The sequence below is a fragment of the Saccopteryx bilineata genome, chromosome 1 (assembly GCF_036850765.1).
Source record: "Saccopteryx bilineata isolate mSacBil1 chromosome 1, mSacBil1_pri_phased_curated, whole genome shotgun sequence".
Lineage (NCBI taxonomy): Eukaryota > Metazoa > Chordata > Mammalia > Chiroptera > Emballonuridae > Saccopteryx > Saccopteryx bilineata.
In genome coordinates this window covers 378,181,752-378,203,877 of record NC_089490.1, presented here as the reverse complement: position 1 = coordinate 378,203,877, position 22,126 = coordinate 378,181,752, and the positions used below count along the sequence as shown (strand labels likewise).

The 22,126-nt window shown below is 44.2% G+C and overlaps 1 protein-coding gene across 5 annotated transcripts in view; it reads right to left on the bottom strand.

Annotated features, from left to right (window-relative positions):
• The window catches only part of KIAA1549L (KIAA1549 like), a 289,877-nt gene extending 286,347 nt beyond the window's left edge, over window positions 1-3,530 (bottom strand). For all 5 annotated transcript variants that reach the window (XM_066251226.1, XM_066251227.1, XM_066251228.1 and 2 more), the window contains exon 1: window positions 2,743-3,530. In XM_066251226.1, coding sequence (XP_066107323.1) covers window positions 2,743-3,001 — 259 coding nt within the window. In that variant the 5' untranslated portion in view covers window positions 3,002-3,530. The remainder of the gene's footprint in view (window positions 1-2,742) is intronic.
• Window positions 3,531-22,126: the final 18,596 nt, after the last annotated feature.

The following is a 22,126-nucleotide window of genomic DNA, read 5'->3' as shown; positions in this document are numbered from 1 at the left end:
ATGTTTACTGACATGAACTGAATGAATGATCAGCAGTTAAGAAGATGAGGAAGTCAAATTTGACCTTTACCCTTGTGCCTGGAGCCCCAGAGAGCAGAGGAAAGTAGAGGTGTCAGAGCGCGCTGCTCTAAAGAACCTTTATTCCCACGCCAATCTCCCACACCCAAAGCAGAAGTTACTGCCTGGGAGCAAGGGTTCTGCGGAGATGGAAGTTAGGAGAGGAAGTCTGACGGACATTCAGGGCAGCAAGCAGCCTTTCATTGAAACAAAAGGAAAGAAAGCCTGATTCCTCAGGAATATTTAAAGCAGAAGAACTTGGGGCAGAGCGGACGGAGGTGGGTTGGGAACGTACTTCAGGAGCCCCAGGACATGGAGGCTCTAAACAACTGCTATAGCATTTTCCAGAAACAAATCTATTTTTACCCATTTTTCAACAGAGGCACATGTCTAGCTTAGCCTTGCTTAGGAAACGAGGAACAGCAATGATGCAAATGACAAGACTGTAGCAAGCGAGCACTGGCAGCAGGCCCTTAGCATCATGGCTTTGGCCTCTCGATGCTACTGAGCATCGAATATATTCTGCAGTGAGTGGCAGCACCAACTTGCATCTAGCCCTTGGGACAATTTCAAAGCCAGATTGCTTGTTGAAAGTCAAAGGTCCCAGGAAAGTGTCGTCCCTTCTTCTCCTGCCTCCTTCCTGTCACTGCTTATTCAAACAAACCCCTTGGGGTATCCTGTATTAAGTCCAGGATTTGTCAACCCTGCCATGAAGCTGCAGGTGAAAATCAGAGAATAAATAAAAGCAGGTAGGAGGCAAGATGTGGAGCCAGTCCAGTGTTTAACTCTTCCATTGAGCGCGAAACAAATCGTGAAGCTGAATCCGTGGAGCAGTGAATACATTGGAATCCATGGAGTCCAGCGGTAAACTCTGGATTCAAAGGTGAGTTGGACCAGCAGGAAGTGTTAATCAGGGTAACAGTAAAAAGAGCACCCAAAAAGTACAGAAGAAGCAACAAGTCACTCCAATGACAGGGAGAAAGACAGGACTTTGGGGAACAGCAGCAACTTGAATGACTTTTACCATCACTTTAATCATCTCTCCTAGTGATCCCCATGGTCACCATACTGAGAGAAAAACAGAAAAAGGACACTCGAGCAAACAACAAAATATATAGATCAGAAGTGTCCTAAGCCTAGCAGTCTGAAAGAGCCATGTGAAGTCACAGAGGTTCAAAAGGTCAATGTACAGAGGCCAGAAGGGAGATCAGAAACTCAAAACCAATCAGAGGAAATCATCTGACATCAGGCTGAATAGGAACAAAACACACATCCAAACTTCACATATTATACAGATGATGGTTGGACAGTTTTTGGTATCTGCAGTCAAATGAACAACATCCAAAAGTTAATGTCTCATAAACAGATAACAAAACTATGAAGGATCAGATTCATTGTAAATAAAAACTCCAACTGTGTTTCTGAGCCAATGAATATTAAGTTTTACATGGGCCTGACTCAAGACTTACCTTTTAACCATGATACCAAATTCACCCATTGGAAACTGTTGGAAGCATAAAAATTGAGGGTTAAAATTTTTCAGGGGCTTTTCTCAGGTCTCAGGCACACAGCCAAAAGATTACCAAAGTTTGTAACCATATGTATAGAAAATTCCTGGACAGTCATGCAATTGCACACATAGACACCTGGTATCAGTGACCCTTCAAATGAATCAAAGGAAAATGGGCTTGTAATTAAGAGGTTCAAAATAAATATTTTTAACCTGAAACCCTCTTATCTTAAAGTGTGAGCTCCTTCATAATTTAATCTAATTGGGGGGAAGGGGTACACTGGGAAAAAAGAGTCCTCATTAGTTCTTGCTAAAAAAACACAAAACTATAGGATCACAGCTGAAATGAGAGCTATATTCCTTGATAAACAGAATGTACCAAGAGCCCAGAATTTCATCACAAACAAAAGCCTGCCCTTTACAAGTGCCATAGTGATCATTCTTATTTCAAAGACAATTGCTGACTGCACAGTGTAAATTTTAAAGCACATTAGCAGAATAATCCTCCCCAAATAGTTACAAAAACATCCAAGGGATTACAGAAATCTATTTCCTGAGGATTCTTTGGATTCTGAAAGCCAAACGTGATTATTAACTAACGTCCTGTAAACAGTGGATTATATTTATATATACTTGATCAGTGCCTGGATCCCTTTGTAACTAACATGCAGGCGATTATTGTGGATATCCTTATCCAGAAAAAAAGGCATCTCCTGTCAACACAGAGGGTGAAACGCTATTTGGGAAACCCATATGGGAATTGCCTAAAACTCTGGCCATTTCATTCAGTTAAAAGAAAGTGGACATTCAACTGGGAACCCAAAATATAGTGGCCGTCGCCACCCTGAAATGTGTCCTAACATTCCTTTTAAGGTGTCCTAACCACACCATATCTTCTAAATGAAGCGTGCCTGCGGGACCACTAGGAAGGACCTGCAACTAGTCCAGAAAGAAGATGCGAAAGCACCTCTTTTTACTTCCCCGCCCAGCGGTGCCTTCCCGGGAGACACATTTCCGACAGTTCGCCCGCTGTTGCCGCAGCAAAGGGCGGAGAAAATCCCAGCGCCGGTGCTGCAAAGACCTCTTCCTCCACCGCCGCCCCGCCAGGTGCCGGCCATGCAGGGCGAACCCACTCGGACAGAAACCTCCCCCGGCGCAAAGCGCCGAGTGCTTACCCGGCTCGGCCAAGCAGTGCTCGGGCAGGGCGGCCAGCAGCAGGAGTCCCAGAAGCAGCGGCGGCAGCGGCGGCGGCGGTGCTTCCTGGGACGCGGCGGCCCGAGGACCCCGCGCCGGCCCGGAGCCTCTCACGCCCTGGCAGCACGCGGCTCCCTCGCGGACTCCACCGAGCCCGCGCGCCCCGGGCCGGCCCCCGCGCCTCCTCGCCGCCAGCCCAGCGTTCCTTGGGCCCTGGGGCTTCGCCTCCTGCCGAGCCATGGGGAAGCTTCACACATCCAGGCCGCTGCCTCGCTCCGCACCGCGCCGGGGAGCCCAGCCTTCCGCGCCCCGGTCCTCACCGGGCATCTCCGGCCATGGCCCGGGCGCCGGAGGGCGGGAGCGCCGGGCGGCGCGACTTGCTCGCTCGTCCTGCCGCGCCGGACGGGCTCCGGGAGCCGCGGCTTCACCCGTGCAGGAGCCGCATGGAGCCGCCGGGGGAGCGGGCCGGGGTTCCCACGGTGCTGTCGCCGCGCGCCGGCGCGCCCCGGGCAGCGAGGGTGGGCTGGGCGCCGCCCGGTCCCCTCCCCCGGGCAGCTCCTACTGACTGAGGGCGCGAGGCTGCGAGGAGCCGGCACTGGTGGCCCCACGGTGCACTCGGGACCCTCCCTCCCACCGCCTGCTCAGTCCTCTCCGCCCCGCTCTCCTGGCTCCTTGGCTCGCGCGGGCTCGGTTCCGGCTCCGGCTCCCGGGCCGAGAGTGCTACTGCAGCTCCGAGCGGCGCCTCATTGACAAAGAAAGCACGTAGCCACCGGACCCCGCGAGGGAGGCGAGGGAGGCGAGGCAGGCGCGCGCGCGCGCATCCCCGCGCGAAGCCACCGCGCGCCCCCCTCTCTCGCGCGCCCGGCTGGTCGCGGGCAGGGGAAGGGGACCCCTCGCGGCCGTTCCTGTGCCGCAGAGGTCCAGATAGGGAGTGGGGGTAGATTCCCCCCTCATTTCCCTGCCAGCACCCCCCCACCCCATCTAAAGAACGGGAAATGGACAGGAGAGGCTGTCCGGTCCCGAAAAGGGAGGTAAATAGGCATTGTCAACGTGCCAAAGAGTCCAGAAACCTCTTCAGCCTGGATTTTGGGAAGCCCTTTGCACTTTGGAGGGCGCGCTTTGTGCTGTTCTTACCCTATTTCTCTGAGAACCAGCGAGCACCTGCATGCCTGTATTACCCCGAGAAACTGAAGCAGCTTGTCCTAGTTGCAATAACATGCTGGATTAAAACACATTTTATAAATGTTAATTGTAGCCACACTACGTGCAAAGCAGTGCAGTGCGCATTGGGGAGCCCAGGAGAAAGTCTTCTCATAAAAGCCCCTTTCCTCAAATAGGAGAATTGAGCAATCACTACCCGGTGGGATAAAAGGTCCCGGCGTCAGCCAAACGGCATCCTCGCTCTTGTCTTGCCAGGCTAGATGATCGTAAGCAAGTCGTTTAGTCCATCAGTGCTTCATACATCCCTTAGTCAATAAGGACTGAGTGCCCACTCTTTGCCAACTACTGTACTGAGCACTGGGGATATAAGTGGTAAGCAAAAACACATGTCCCTGACCTGATGAAGTTCAAGCTCTATTCATTCAACAATATTATTAACTGCCTGGTATGTGTCAGGCACTGTTCTAGACTCTGAGGACAACAGCCAGAAACAAAACCTCTGCCCTCCTAGTGCTGCTATTCTAGTGGAAATAATACTAGCATGCAACAAATAATAGCTACTACATCAGCAATGATAACTGCTATGGAGAAAAAGAATGAAAATCGGGGGTGTAGTGCTTCAGTGTTAAACAGGGTTGGAGGAAGGCCTCGGTGAGAAGGTGACATTTGAGCAAAGATCTCAAGGAGGTGAGGGAATAAGCCTGGCAGGAAGAACATTCCAGATAAAGGAGACAGCAAGGGCAGAGTGTGCCTGGTGTGCACAAGGCACAGCAGTGTAAGAAAGAAGCAACACCATATTTCATCTAAGACACATCTTTCACATATTTTCAGAAGTCAGCTGGGTCTTATAATGCATCTCAGACTTACTGAAATATAGTGAGGTCTCGTTGGGGTTATTATTATGTAAGCTTGTTGTTCAATTGAATTAGTTCTGCTGTTTCTAAGAAACTTATAGTCTAGACCAGGCAATAAAACGACTCCAAAAGTCAGTGTGAGATACAGGTACTAATAAGAATGCAGTCTGGCCTGACCAGGCGGTGGCGCAGTGGATAGAGCGTCGGACTGGGATGCGGAAGTACCCAGGTTCGAGACCCCAGAGGTCGCGCGCGGGCTCATCTGGCTTGAGCAAAGAGCTCGCCAGCTTGGACCCAAGGTCGCTGGCTCCAGCAGGGGGTTACTCGGTCTGCTGAAGGCCCGTGGTCAAGGCACGTGTGAGAAAGCAATCAATGAACAACTAAGAAGTCGCAAGGCCCAACGAGAAACTGAAGATTGATGCTTCTCATCTCTCTCTGTTCCTGTCTGTCTGTCCCTGTCTATCTCTGCCTCTAAAAAAAAAAAAAAAAGAAAAAAAAAGAAAGAATGCAGTCTGTGGCCATGATTCAGGCAACATCACAAAACAGGAGGAAATGTTCTGGCAGCAAGTGGTGACCCCAGGGACAGGGAGGTGAGGGTGATGATGGCAGGCTGTCCCAGCAAAGCGGGGACTGAAACAGAGCCACGTTTGTAGCAGCTTCCTGTGGAGAAGCAGGGAGCGCTGAGAGGAGAGGAGGGCTGAGCAAAGCTGGAGAGAGGGTCGGGAAAATGCATGCATGGAGCCCTGTGGCTGCTTATTTGAAGCCTAGAACTCTATTAGAGAGAAATGGGAGGTAAAGAGAAGGAATGTGGGACCATACTTGGGGAAGGCTTTGTACAGACATTTTTTGGCCTTTTTCCCAAAAGGAAAAAAAGAAGAGGGAGAAGGGAAGGGAAATCTCTCGAGAGCACCAATCATGTGCCAGGCTTGGTTAGTAGCAGCTGAGGACACAATGGTGGGTGTGATCAGAGAGAATATAAACCCTTTGGTGTTCAGGCCTTCCCCCACCCCACAGCATACTCAGTCCTTTGCTGCACTTAGACCGTGTGATGTTGATAGAACAGAGAGGTGAGGCCCAAACAGGAAGCTGGAGGCGCTGGCTGGATTCATGTGACCAAGACAGAATGTTCCTGGCCTATGACTTGGAAAGATCCAGAAGGGGAAAGGGCAGCAAAACAAGGGAGGCAAGATTGCACCACAGCTGTATACTCCATGAGCTTTTAGAGGGAGTGGAGGGAGATTTTCAGAACAACTACCGTGGAGTTGAGAGAGCAAATGTGAAGCCTGAAGAGGTCTCCCCTGTGTGATAAATGGGATCTCCCCTTCAACATTATCTGCCAGACTTAGACAATATATAGATTACCTTTCAGTGCTTTGGGTTGCTTTCTGGTGTTTCATTTAATTTTTCTGCCTGGTGACTGGCCCCAAGGTTAGACACAATCCTTTTCCTCAAGAAGCCCACAATCTAGTGAGGGAGGCAGACACATACAGTGACAATTGAGACAGACCACGTGGTAAGTATGAGTAAGCCAGAGAGGCGAGTGCAAATGGTCCATCATCATCGTCGTGGGAATGTGGGGGAGGGGTGGCTAGTTCTGCCTGGAGGAGGAGGGAAGTGAAAGAAGGTAACATTTAAAGTTGTTGTAGGCTAGGCACAGTAAATGGCAAGGTACAAAGGCATGGAAGTTTGCGGTATTTTGCAAGGAAAAGCAAGGAACTTGGGGAGAGTGGCACAGAAGGCACTTGGGGAAGGTGGGGTGGATTCGGCTTCAAGGCAGGAGACCTAAGCTGGAGGCAGATGTGGAGAGGAGTTTGTGCCTTGTCTTCATCCAACAGGACCAACTCTGGAAAGCAGTTCTGCTGGAGCAGCAAGCTTGATGAGATGGATCCAGGTCCTTGATTGATGAGTCCACATAGAGTCTGACACTTGACTATTTCCATTTAAATTCAGGCTCTGCCATTTGCTAGCTGTATAACTTTGGGAAAATCACAGATTCTCTCTCTCTCTTACATGTAACATGAACTGATAAGAGTACCTTCCTTATTGGATTGCTTTAGGGATTGAGTAAATGCATGTCAAGCCTTTAGCAGTATACTTGACACATAGTGTAAAGCCAGTGTACACCGCCACCATCACAGCTGCCTGGCCCATGCAGGTTCGCATTGGATTTGGACAGACAGTAATGAAACAACAGAGCCATGAACTGGTGGGCCATTATCTTTAATCGTAGCTTGCACCCGGCAGGCAAGTAAAAACACACACTGGGCTCCAAAACCCACTCATTCAACGCTCACAAAGCTACTGACTTATCCGAGTTTCCTAGAATCAAAGGTTTCTAGCTCACTAGCCTCATTCTCCTTTGTTCCCCATATCCTCTCTATACAAACTCTGCACTAACTGGCTTTTCTTTCAGCATTTCACTATCTTGGCTGCCTCTCCTCTCCTCCACGTGGCCTTTCTCTGCACTCTATCCTGCTCTCTGCTCTAATACTAATCTCAAGAACTGAAAGAGCAAGCTCCCGGTCTGCCCCACTTTATAGTGCAGAAATCAAAACCTTTAATCCAATATACAAAATAGGGAAGTCTCTAATACAAAGTCACTTATCTGAGGCATGATGGGATTGCACCACCCCACATCATGCAATCGGTCTAGGGAGTGGGGAAAAGCTTAGTCTTAAAACTAAGACTTAGGCTATAATGACCCGGCCTGCTTACAGCCTATCTCCCACTCCCAATACAAACTATAAGCGAGCAAACATATATATCATATTTTAAAACTTATTTGACCAACACATAGTAAGCACTCAATCAATCTTATATAACATTTACAACCCTCTTAAACCATAACCCCTTTTGTTAATATTAGTCTATAGAAACTAGAGCGTGGAGGCTTTCCTGTGTGTGAATTTATTGCTGCACAGCTTTAAAAAGTCACTGTCTTTTGTGAAAAGCATTTTGTTGGGCAGGGGATGGGGGGAGTAGGGCGGAGCTGTGGAACAGTTTTAAAGCAGAGTGAGTGGCATGATCAAATACGTGTTTGGGAAGATCATTCCGGCTACCTCATAGAATGGACTAGAAGAAGGAAGAGACTAGGGAGAGGAGGCCACCTAAATAGCTGTTGCAGAATTATAGGTCACCTTTGTTTCCCCTTTCCCTCATCTCTCAACCTACTTTCCTATAAAAGGAACTTTCCCAAACGTGCTCCGAGGCCCAGCCCTCCACGGTGGTGCCAGGACCCAGTAGGGCCAGTCCTGAATGCCCAGGTGGGTGAAGCTGATCTCAGTCCTTGCTGTGGCCCCCTGAGTAGCCTAGGGATTCGTTGTGCTTATTGATTTGAACTGGTCTTTTGTTGATGACATATCAGCTTCCCAGGGGAAGAAGGCAATTCTTTAACCATCAAAATTTGTCTTGTTAATATTTCTATTGCCTCTGAGCCCATGTAATTGCAAAGCACGGATATGGTCCAGGCTTTGGCACTACAATACGGTACTTGCTTATTTTTATGGCATCTCTGTCTTCAAGTTCCATCCAGGGCAGCTGTGTTAAGTCCTTTTCTTAGGCCCTATAGGGTAAGAACTAGGGTTAGCCATTGACAATCTCAGCATCTTAAGACCTGAGTTTCAGTTCTAAAGCTATCACCTAATGACCTCAGGAAATTTTTTAAAACTCACAGTACCCCTATTCCAGAAAACCAGAATGATCTACCACAGATGAATAAAAATGTATGTCCAAATACCTGCATAGAAATTTTTGTAGCAGCATTATTCACAATAGCCAAAAAGTGAAAACTCAAATGTCCATCCACTGGTGAATGGATAAACAAAATGTACTACAACAGCACACTAGTCATCAATGAAAAGGAAAAAATTCTAGAAAATTAATTATTAATTAAAATAAAAATTTCTTAAAGGAACAAAGTTCTAAAACATGCTATATCACAGATGAACCTTGAAAATATTATGCCAACTGAAAGAAGCCAGTCACAAAAGGCCAAATATTATCTGATTCCATCATATGAAATGTCCAGGCAAACTCAGAGACAGAGACTAGCATGAGTTGTTGCCCAGGGTTAGGGGAGGAAAAATGAGAAGGGATTGACTGTAAGTGGGCACAAGGTTTGTTTTTAGGGTGATAGAAACATTCTAAAATTAGACTGTGGTGATGGATATCTAACTGTGTGAGTATATTAAAACTCATTGAGTTGTATAATTAAAACTAATGAATTTTATGTTTTATAAAATGTATGTCAATAAAGTCGTTAAGCCTGACCAGGAGGTGGCACAATGGATAGAACGTTGGCCTAGGACACAGAGGACCCAGGTTCAAAACCCCAAGGTCACTGGCTTGAGTGCAAGCTCATCTGGCTTGAATGCAGGCTCATCAGCGTGAGCATGGGGTCACTAGCTTAAGCATGGGATCATAGACATGACATGACCCCATGGTCGCTGGCTTGAGCCCAAAGGTCTCTGTTGAAGCCCAAGGTCGCTGGCTTGAGCAATTGGTCACTGGCTCAGCTGGAGCCCCTTGGTCAAGGCACATAGGAGAAAGCAATCAATGAACAACTAAGGAGCCACAACAAAGAACTGATGCTTCTCATTTCTCTCTCTTCCTGTCTGGCCCTTTCTCTCTCTCTTCCTCTCTCTTGCACACACTAAAGGAAAATAAATAAATAAATAAATAAATACATTTGTTAAAATAAACCTGAACCTGGCACAAAGTGCTCAATATATTTTTGATGCTCTATAGTCTTCTTAGGCACATGAAGAAAAGAATATTTATATTTAAATTTTCAGTATAAAGTTGTATTATTTTTTGAAAGCTCTATAAGATGTGTAATATAAACAGTACATAGTCTATCAAGGATATTAGCCCACTAGCAATAAATGCCACTTTTCCTAACCAACCAATGCCCCTTTTCGTTTGCCAAAACATTTGTTTTATTAGGAAATCCAATCAAATGTATCCTCAGACCAGATGAAACCATCACCCTGTTAGAGGCAGTACCACAATAATAACATCTTCCATTCTTAAGTACCTGTTCTGTGCCTGACCATAGACATTGTTTGCATATTAACCAAATCTTACCTATCATTTCTTCACAATGTCTAAATTGGCTATCATTTTAATCTTTATTCCTACATTCATCAATGAACCTTTACTGAGCACCTATTATTTGCCCAACACTGTGCTTACTGGGGCTATGAAAATGAGTAAGACAAAACCCATGGCACTCAAGGGTCTCCAGATACAGAAATGGAAAAATTAAATTACAAAACGACTGTGCCATAGGTTAAAAATGACATAAAGGAAGAGATATTAAATCTCTTCCTGGGTCAGGAAAGGCAGAGGTGACACTTGAGCTGGGACATGACAGGCTGACAAGGTGAGGGCAAGAGAGAGAGCATTTGAGCCATTGCCAAGTTATGGAATTATAAATCAACAGGTACCTTCAAAGAAACTGATATGGCCGTTGAGAATGAGGAGCAAAGCAATGAGAGACTGTATTGGTGAGATAGACAAGGAACACATCGTAGAGAATTTTACATCCTCCTAAGAGATCTGGACATTCTCCTGAAGGCAATAGTCAAGAATTTAAAGCCAGCTAGCATCCATTGGAGACTCCAGGATAGATTTCCACATGAGGAGCTTTGGAGAAACCCATCAAAGACTCACCTTGAAACTGAATTTCATAGGCAGAACTCCACTTTCACTTAGGTACATGTTTCTGTACACTGTCTCCCTTGCCCCTGGCATCACTTGTCATTTCCACGGCTAGTACTTTCATCAGAATTGAGACCACCTGGCCAGTAATGAGGAGGCTGGTTGGAGCTGGGAGAGGAGCTGGATTGGGAGCAAGTAAGTCAGGTCAGAGAATCAAGTCTAACAAGTTCCTAGGCCTGAACCAAGGCAGCAAGCACAGTGAGGATGGCAGGCAGAGACAGGAACAATATTGCAGTGGGTCTGACATGGGTAACTAATGACGGGGGGGGGGGGGGGGAAGCAGGAGAAATTGAGGAGGACATTCAGCCTCTGGATTGGGGTGGATGAGGATGCCATGAACTGAGATCTGGGAATCTAGGGAAAAGATGTTTGGGGAAAAACAAGAGCTAGTAAGAGCACTCATGTAGAGGTGTCCACTAGCCAAATTTCACACATTTTAATGTGTACATGAACTTGTAAATCTTCTTAAAATGAAGATTCTGATTAAGTCTGAAGTCACCCAAGAGTCTGCATGATAAAAACTACCTACTAAGCCAGGGGTCCCCAAACTTTTTACACAGGGGACCAGTTCACTGTCCCTCAGATCGTTGGAGGGCTGGACTATAAAAAAAACTATGAACAAATCCCTATGCACACTGCACATATCTTATTTTAAAGTAAAAAACCAAAATGGGAACAAATACAATATTTAAAATAAAGAACAAATAAATTTAAATTAAAAAAATGACCAGTATTTCAATGGGAACTATGCTCCTCTCAGTGACCACCAATGAAAGAGGTGCCCCTTCTGGAAGTGCGGCGGGAGCAGATAAATGGCCTCAGGGGGCCGCATGCAGCCCGTGGTCCGTAGTTTGGGGACCCCTGTACTAAGCGATGCTGATTCTGATCGATAGTCCCCACTTGGAGTAACAAGACATCAGGTCATTGAACGCAGGCTTAAAACAAAGTTTTAAAGAATCAAATCTCTGAGCTTTAGTAGTTTTTGAGAAGTCTAGTCTCCTCACAAGGAAAAGCAAAAAACACCTTTATTTTTATTCTTCATTTCCCTGTAAGATCATACTTCCCCATCCATCAGTGTCTGACTTGCAATGTCTTCTTGTCCTGATTGCCTTTCCCCATTGATATCAGGCCTGGCTATGGGACTTTTTTTGGCTAATGGACTGTGGTAGTAGTGCCCGAGTGCCAGCTCCATTCACAAGCTTTAGGAACCATTGCAAGGTCCAAATCTGCATCTTTTCCTTCTTCCGTTAGAACATGTCCGATATTTATTACTCCTTCAGTCCAGATATAAAAATGAAGAAGAACCCACAGACTAGACATGACCTTTGGCCAGGAGCAGAGCTGCCACCAACCTGGGACTGACATATAACAAGAGCAAGAGACAAGGCTGTGTTGTTTTAGCTACTGAGATTTGGGGGGTTGGGGGGGATGTCATTTGTGACTGCAATATAACCTAGCAAAAGCTAATACACTGCTCACAAAAATTAAGGGATATTTCAAAATGAATATGAAGCAATAAAAAAAGAAGCATTTTTATTTTTTTATTAAACAAGAACATCAGAAAAGCAAATGACAAGTCAAAGAAAGTTGTTAGATTATGCAAATGAGATGCAACACCAACTTTTATTTCATTGGTGAAAATGCACTAAAAGGCTGAAAGTACTGGAGTATCTGCAAGTTCCCTGGTCCCCTAATTTTTGTGAGCCATTGTATATTCTCTCAGCTATTAATAAAGTTATTAGATTTTCTAATATACCCTATTTATGGATACCAAAAGTATATGGAATGAGGTTGTAGACTTATAGAAATCCTTGAGATTATCTGAATACAAGTTATCAGAAGAGTTTTAAAAGAATATTAGCTAAAGTGTCAACCTGGAACTCTGAGATTGCCGGTTCAAATTCCAGGGTTTGCCTGGTCAAGGCACATACAGGAAGCAACTACTGTGAGGAGATGCTTCCCGCTTCCCCCCCCCTCACTATCTCTGTCTCTCTCTCCAAAAATCAATTGATAAATAAAAATAAAGATTCGTTAAAAAAAATAGGATATGCCCTGGCCGGTTGGCTCAGCGGTAGAGCGTCGGCCTAGCGTGCGGAGGACCCGGGTTCGATTCCCGGCCAGGGCACACAGGAGAAGCGCCCATTTGCTTCTCCACCCCTCCGCCGCGCTTTCCTCTCTGTCTCTCTCTTCCCCTCCCGCAGCCAAGGCTCCATTGGAGCAAAGATGGCCCGGGCGCTGGGGATGGCTCCTTGGCCTCTGCCCCAGGCGCTAGAGTGGCTCTGGTTGCGGCAGAGCAACGCCCCGGAGGGGCAGAGCATCGCCCCCTGGTGGGCAGAGCATCGCCCCTGGTGGGCGTGCCGGGTGGATCCAGCTTCAGAAAAATACAAAAAAAAAAAAAAAAAAAAAAAAGGATATCAGTCTTGGAATGGCAATTCTGACTATGCCATTCTTCCTGTGAACTTGAACAAGTCACAGCTTTTTTCCTGTTCACATCAATGAGGAAAGTGGAAGTGCTAAATGATTTATGGGATTTTGTAGTGATTTGCTGAAGCTGACTTGTAGCAATGTATTACAGCAAATTGTTAAATTATTAGAAACTATGTAAACCAGTTGTGAAACACTAATTTTTAAAATCTGAATTACAGCCGCCCAGGTGGTGGCACAGTGGATAAAGTGTCAGCCTGGGACTCTAAGGATCCAGGTTCGAAACCCCAAGGTTGCAGGTTGGAGTTCAGGCTCACCAGCTTGAGTTCTCACCGGCTTGAGTATGGGATCATAGACATGACTCCATGGTCACTGGCTTGATCCCAAAGGTCACTGGCTTGAAGCTCAAGGTTGCTGGCTTGAACAAAGGGTCACTGTCACAGCCAGAGCCCCCTGGTCAAGGCACATATGAGAAAGCAATCAATGAACAACTAAGGTGCTGCAACTATGAGTTGATGCTTCTCCTCTCTCTCCCTTCCTGTCTGTCTATCCCTCTCTCTCGCTTAAAAAAATTTTTTTGAATTACACAAATTTACAGTTAAATTGTGTCAAAAACAAAGGTAATAAATACAAGCAACCCTTGCTTTATGCGGTCCTAATCTATACAGTAGTTAACATGGTTAAAATAAATCCATTCTGCCAACAATGTAGCTCAAATTTTAGTTACCACACTATATTAATTTTACTATGACTTATAGTATAAAGTACAAATTTTGTCATTGGCTCTTCAGTCCATAAATCACTATATAAATAATAAATGCACTTCATAGTCAGTAACCAATCACATCACTTCTTTCAAAGGCCAATGTTGAATGTCCACTGCTTCCATGCTCAGTTTATGCAGACAGCAGTTTCCTTTGCTTAGAGAAAATGACTCACATATTTTTTTGGACTATGAGGCAAGTCTACGTGGCAGTGGAGGAATGTATGCCTCCCTTCAATTCTATGATAAAACAATATGCAGTACTTTAAGGATTCACTGAGGCTTGGAATCCTTTCTCCCTTTTTTCAAAACATATTTACAAAAGTTAGGCACTTTTCACATTATATTATCCATGTGCATGGGACACGGCCCACACTGCCCCTAATCTCGACTTTATTTTCTTTGAAGTTTTTATGGGACCAAACTTGAAAGAAAAATTATAAGAGAAATCTTTCTCCCCCTGCTGGCCATACTACAATATAACAATACCGTAATGAACGGAATTATTAAATGTCAAAACTGAAAGGCAACTCAAAGAGTAACAATTCCAGCAAACTGGCTATCCCAATAAATAACTCAGGCATGCAGATTTTATAAAACAAAACAAAAAATTTAACTTTTAATTATTTGACACTATTTCACTGACATCCATATTTCTGTGTTTTCTCCAACAACTACAAGTTGGTCCACACTCCCCCTGGACAGGACTTGATGTTCCACTTTGCCCAAGTCCCCACTTGGTCTGCTTCACTTACACAGCCTGCCTAGACCTTGCTGCTTTTGAGTCTGTAACCCCAGGTGCTCTCAATTTACCAAGGAGTAAACTGAAGCCCAAACTTGCTCCAAAGTGTACCACCTAATAATAAAAGTTGGACCTCCTAAATTTCATTCAACAGATTTTTGTTGATTTCACTCATTCATTTAACAAATACTTTAGGACCGACTATAGCCAGGCACATAGTAAGTGCCAAAGATATAGAATATACAATATACAGTGGTAACTTAAGATACAAATTTAATTCATTCTATAACCAAGCTCGTAAGTCAGTCAACTTGTATATCAAACTGTCGATACTGGACCGTGTGCCAATGTGCCAACTAGCGGCAGCTTCCCGAATCACGATTCCTATCTCGGAATTTCGCTTGGATATGAACAAAAATACAGACCGAGTAGCAGCTCGTATTTAAAAAAAAAAAAAAAAAATCGTATGTTGGTCTGTTTGTATTTCAAGGTATCACTGTATAACAATAGTCTTTGAATTCAGAGTTCAGTTTATGGGAAAAGTAGACAGGTAAGTATGAGAGATATGATGAAAGTGATGACAGAAAGGATACAGGGTGTGGTGATGTGGCAGAATGGTCCTGTGCTCACCGCATCACACAGGCCAAGTCAGTCGTCATTGTGAATACAAATGTCTTCAAACCCTAGGGTCCATATTCATTCACCATCATTAAGCACAGTGCCAAACAATGGGGAAACTGCAGTAAAAACAGCACTCACTAGATGAATTCTTTCATATGTGAGCTCTACAATAGTCACGCACTCTTCTCCCTGCTCCCCTGCTATCAATGTGCAAGGCTAAGGGGGACTCAAGGTCAGTAAGTCACAAGATGGATAAAGGAGGTGGCAGCATTGCTTTGCCAATGACATCTCTCTGTAGAAAACAGGAATCAGAGATGAGCTTAAGTTGTTGTAAAGTGCCAAAAGCTACAGAATTAACATTAATATTTTAGGAAATTTAAAGAATATTTTATTAATTTGGGCTAGGCATGCAGAAAGATTTTGTGAGTGTGATTTCTGTGCTTGTGTGATTAGCATCAAAACTAAGATGGCCAGCCCTGAGTTGGCTCAGTGGTAGAGCATCGGCCTGGCGGGCAGGAGACCTGGGTTCGTTTCCCGGCCAGGGCACTCACGAGAAGCGCCCATCTGCTTCTCCACCCCTGCCCCTCTCCTTCCTCTCTGTCTCCCACTCCCCCCGCCCCCTGCAGCCAAGGCTCCATTGGAGCAAAGTTAGCCCGGGCGCTGTGGATGGCTCCATGGCCTCTGCCTCAGGTGCTAGAATGGCTCTGGTTGCAACAGAGCAACGCCCCAGATGGGCAGAGCATCACCCCTTGGTGGGCATGCCAGGTGGATCCCAGTCGGACGCATGCAAGAGTCTGTCTGACTGCCTCCCCATTTCCAACTTCAGAAAAATACAGCCTGACCTGTGGTGGTGCAGTGGATCAAGCGTTGACCTGGAATACTGAGGTCGCCGGTTTGAAACCTGCACTTGTATGGTCAAGGCACATATGGGAGTTGATGCTTCCTGCTCCTCCCCCCTTTCTCTCTCTCTCTCTCTCTCTCTCTCCCCTCTCTAAAATGAATAAAAAAAAAAAAAACTAAGATGGCCAATGGTATTGTGCTGTAAATGCAGAAGAGGAAAGAGACTTGGATTCTCTGACCTTCTCCCATACCTATGGGAAGAGGGGTGAATAGCTAGCCAGATACAAGAAGAAAAAAGATTAAATTAAAATCTTTTCTTATACTAATGAACCATTTGCAGGTATCTGTCTCTATGAAAACTACACCTCCCCTCCTAAAAGCATGTAGTTAATGTATGTATCTCTAAACAAAAGGTATAAGCTTATGCCATGATGTCAGGTTTTCTCTCCTCTCATGTATAATTAGGAGTATATAAACAGTCCCTGAACTGTTTTTGGGGTCTGCACAATTTGGGTCTGTTGCCCTGTGTCAGTCGTATGTGGCCAGCATATTTAATAAATTTTCTCCTATAATAAAACTTTTCAAAAACTTATTTGGACTACGTGCCTCTACAAACACCCGCAGATTTGTGGATTTAGATACTTTACAACAAGTTACTGGGGATATGGAAGTAAAGCTAAACTCAGGGAAGAGACTAAATCTTGGTCAGTAACTACCATGACATCATAACTGGGCAGCAGGAGAGAAAGGAATTACCTTTGTATAGCTATTGCTCAACTCGATCCTTTGAAACCTGAGCTCTTTGGAGAAATGGCCAGTTCCAGATCCGAGAAAAGGAAAAATACAGGGTAAGCCTCAGATACTTTACTGGGCCACAAAACAAGGAACGCTCCCAGACTAATGTAGTGATAACAAAAGAATACATGAACATAATTAGTAACTTTAACTTACCGAATAAAGCAAAATCCATGAATGCATAATGATATGTGTGTGAGAGACAGAACACAAGCACAGGGCAAAAGCCAGAAAGTCTTTCTTTATTCTTCTTTATGGAATGGTGTCAGGTAATAAATGTAGGAAGAATGATAGAATTAAAAATCACATTTTGCAGCCCCTAGTGTAACCACTGATTCAGACAACAATGAATGGATGCTAAAGCCACAGAGTGAAATGTACCTAATACTGCCACAGTACCACCCCACAGATGAGAATGGAGAGAGATTTGCTGATAACCTCTCTGTACCCTGGTGTCATCACTGGTAATGGACAACCTGACATTATGAGCCTCTTGACATGAACAATAAGGACACAACTACTCCTATAATTCTTGCAAATGAACAGTGACTCTACTCAAGCTACTAGACCCAACTTGTACTTTACAGAATCTATATAGAGAGAGGAATGCAAAGATAGTTCACTGAATATGGAGAGAGGATCCAGTTAGGTTAACATGAAGAAACAACAAAATTCAGAATGTAGGATATTCTAGCCTAAACTCTTCAAAAATGTTATTTTTAAAAAACAGGACTTTTAAAAATAAAAGTAGTCAGAAAAACATAGCCAAATGCAATGGGTGAATGATTGGCTCCTGGAGTGTGGATGGGGGAGGGGGTATAGCTATAAAAGACATTCTTGAAACAATTGGGAAATTTTGAATATGGATTGGAAATTAGATGTACAGAATTGTTAATTTTGCAAGGTATCATGCAATTTTGTGGTTAGTTGAAGAATGTCATTATTCTTATAGATGAATGCTCAAGTATTTAGAGACCAAGTGCCATGATGATCCACAAATGGCTCAATTTAAAAATTACATTGTATATTTATATACACACACATAGAACTATAGAGAGATAAAGTTAATGTGTCAAATGTTAGCTGGTGAGTCTGGCTGAAGGTTATATATGTGTTCATTGAAGTGTATTGACCTGCATTTTTTAAGTAAAAAGTTAAAGTATAAAAATATCTGAACTTACATTTTTATGAGTTCCTTAAAAATCTTTTTCTGCATTTCCCAATTATAATCATGTTTCATTTTTTATGGAAAAAAATATAAAACATTAACATCTTATTTTTCTATTTCAAATAACCATACTTCTAATTCGGGGAAAGTATAGGTTCTCAAAATACAAAATAATGCCATTAAAATAAAAGTGGACACAAACATTAACATGTAATGAATCAGAGACCTAATGAAAGCTAAACATCATAAAACTCCTAGCAGAGAACAAAGAAGAAAATCTTTGCAACTCCGGGATAGGCAAAAATTTAAGACACGAAAGCACAAAATCATAAAATACTGATAAATTGGACTTCATCAATATTTAAAACATTTGCTCTTCCAAACACCCTGTAAATAAAGTAAGTCACACTGGAAGAAAACATTCCTAATACAGACAAACATCTTGACCAAGAACTGGTTGGCATTCATCACCTCCTATCTGGCCCTCGAGCTTCCACTCTGGCCCTGCAATCACTTCCGTGATAGCCAGGTCAAACTGCCTGCCTGCTGAAAACCCTCCCAGTTTCCACACTATATAGAATTCAATCTAGACTTCTTTCTTTGCAAAAGGCCTGCACGCCCACCCCTCTAATTCTACCTTCTAGCTCCTGGTCATATGCTGCTCTGGTCTCACAGGCCACTCCTGTTTGCTCATATTAAGAGCTCCTTTCTGACATAAGACCTTTGCACTAGCCGATCCCTCTGCCAGAGATACTTTTCCACGGCGAGGCTGATCGGCATTCTCTTGTCACAATTCAAATGTCATGTTCTCACTGATGCATTCATTCTGACATGCCCTCTCCAGTCACTTAATCAATATCCTCTATTTTCTTCATCCTACTTACCCTAACTGAACTTATTTACTTTTAAGTCTTTCCTTCCTACAAAAAAGGGCCCGAAGATGAAAAGGAACTTTGAAAAAAAAAAAAAGAAAAAAAAAGAGAAGGAACTTTGGTTTTGCCCACTGATGCGTGCTCTGCACACAGTGCTCGGAGTGTTGTGGATGCTTTATAAATACCACTGAATGACTCATGACAGGACATGTACTGGGCACTGGCTGAACGGTTTACATGTTGCTCAAAGACTTTTTTTCATCTCTTTAGAAAAAAAAATTATATTCTTAGATCCATGTAAATAGATAAATACTTCTCAGTATTCTCCAGGAGCCAATGTACTTTCAAGTAAATTATAAAATCTGGATTTCATTTACATGTAGGATCAGTGCTTTAGGTTATATGAAATGTTCACATTATTTTGATCAATTCACACCCACATTATGGTGTGTGACTAAAATGAAACAAAAAATATATAATGTGCAAGGAAGGAGAGTAACTGGAACTCTGATATACCACTAGTGAGTGTAAATTAACTTCAGCCCTTTGGAAAATGTTTGCAGTTAGCTAATAATGTGAAACATATGTATACCTTATGACCCAACAGTTACATACCTACATGTGTACCCAAAGGAAACACATATATGTATTCACCAAAAGATACAAAGAAAATGTTTATAATAGCATTATTCATAATAGCTAGAAAGCAGAAATTCCAAGGCCCACCAACAAAACAAATTAGTATATATGCACACAGAGGCATACTCTACAGCAATGAGGATAAATGAACCACAGCTACACACAACATGGGTGAATCTTACAAATCAAATTTACTGAGGGAGACTGCGCTATTTTCTCCCTGGTGTGTTCTCCTTCAAAAACATTCTTACTGATGTTCCTTCTAAAGTTAGGTCCTTGAAGTAAGAAGTGGTATTTGAAGTCACAACCTAAATTGGCCTACTATAACAACATTCTTTTGAAGTCTCATGTTTTATATCTTAAAAAAATTCATGTGAATCCCATTTTTCCTCCATGCATACCGAACAAAAGTATTTACCTCAAAATATTTAAGAAAACAGTATTCAAATGATATGGGCTATGATTACCCAGTGGTTGCAGTCCTCAGACTTCATTTTAAACAGAACTGGTGGCCTGACCTATGGTAGCACAGTAGATAAAATATTGACCTGGAATGTTGAGGTCGCTGGTTCGAAACCCTGGGCTTGCCTGGTTCAAGGCACATAGAGGAAGCAACTACTATGAGCTGATACTTCCCACTACTTCCCCACCCCCTTTCTCTCTCTCCCCTTCCTCTCTCTAATAAGTCAATAAATAGTCTTTTTTAAAATTCATTTTTGAGAGAAAGAAAGAGAAGGAGAGGCGCCGGAAGCATCAACTCCCATAAGCACCTTGACCATAGAAGCCAGGGTTCCAAACCTGCAACCTCAGCGTTCCAGGTTGACGCTTTATCCACTGTGCCACCACAGCTCAGCAAATAAAATCTTAAAAAAAGAAAAAGGCCCTGGCCGGTTGACTCAGTGGTAGAGTGTTGGCCTGGAGTGCAGGAGTCCCAGGTTCGATTCCCGGCCAGAGCACACAGGAGAAGCGCCCATCTGCTTCTCCACCCTTCCCCCTCTCCTTCCTCTCTGTCTCTCTCTTCCCTCTTGCAGCCAAGGCTCCATGGGAGCAAAGTTGGCCCGGGCGCTGGGGATGGCTCTATGGCCTCTGCCTCAGGCTCTAGAATGGCTCTGGTTGCAACAGAGCAACGCCCCAGATGGGCAGAGCATCGCCCCCTGGTGGGCATGCTGGGTGGATCCCAGTCGGGCGCATGCGGGAGTCTGTCTGACTGCCTCCCTGTTTCCAACTTCAGAAAAAAAAACTAAATAAATAAATAAAAAGAAAAAAAAGAAAAACAACTGGTGGAGCCAGGGTAGGAGGCTGGGAGAAAGAGATGAGATGAAGAGGCAGGTACACATTGGTAGTCACAGAATAGTCATGGGGATGTCAAGTACAGCAAATGGAATAGAGTCATTAACACTGAGGCAACTATGTACGTGCCCGTTAGTACCAGGAATATCGAGGGGAACACTTTGTAAAGTATACAACTGACTAATCACTAAGCCAGGGGTCCCCAAACTTTTTACACAGAGGGCCAGTTCACTGTCCCTCAGACCGTTGGAGAGCCAGACTATATAAAAAAAAAACTATGAACAAATCCCTATGCACACTGCACATATCTTATTTTAAAGTAAAAAAACAAAACAGGAACAAATACAATATTTAAAATAAAAAACAAGTAAATTTAAATCAACAAACTGACCAGTATTTCAATGGGAACTATGCTCCTCTCACTGACCACCAATGAAAGAGGTGCCCCTTCTGGAAGTGCGGCGGGGGCTGGATAAATGGCTTCAGGGGGCCGCATGTGGCCCGCGGGCCGTAGTTTGGGGACCCCTGCACTAAGCTGTACACCTGAAACCAATCCAAAATTATATTTAAAGTAAACTGTAATTGAAAAATTAAATAATAGGCCCTGGCCAGTTAGCTTAGTTGGTTACAATGTCATGCCAAAATGACAAGGTTGCGGATTTGGTCCCTGGTCAGAGTACATACAGGAAGCAACCAATGTATGCACAATTAAGTGGAACAACAAATGAATGCTCCTCTCTTTCTCTCTTTTCCCTTCCTCTCAGTCTAAAATCAATCAATAAAAAAAATTTTTTTTTTCCCCATTTTTCTGAAGCTGGAAACAGGGAGAGACAGTCAGACAGACTCCCGCATGCGCCCGACCGGGATCCACCCGGCATGCCCACCAGGGGCGACGCTCTGCCCACCAGGGGGCGATGCTCTGCCCATCCTGGGCGTCGCCATGTTGCGACCAGAGCCACTCTAGAGCCTGAGGCAGAGGCCACAGAGCCATCCCCAGCGCCCGGGCCATCTTTGCTCCAATGGAGCCTCGGCTGCGGGAGGGGAAGAGAGAGACAGAGAGGAAAGCGCGGCGGAGGGGTGGAGAAGCAAATGGCGCTTCTCCTGTGTGCCCTGGCCGGGAATCGAACCCGGGTCCTCCACACGCTAGGCCGACGCTCTACCGCTGAGCCAACCGGCCAGGGCAATAAAAATTTTTTAAATAAAATAAAAAAAATTGGTGGAAAAATTAGTTATAGGTAAATAATAGCCTGATTCATATCCCAGACGCACTCCTCATTAGCAGTGTGACTTTGGTCAACTTACCTAGAAATTTTGAGCCTATCTCCTCATTTCTATAATGAAGATAATAATATCTATCACACACAAATAGTTCTGAAAATTAATTGAGAGGACATAAGTTAGGTACTAAATGCTAACCTTTTCCTTCCCTCCCCTATAAGCAGTACTGGTGGAAAAAAAGTCAACAAGCTGTTTGC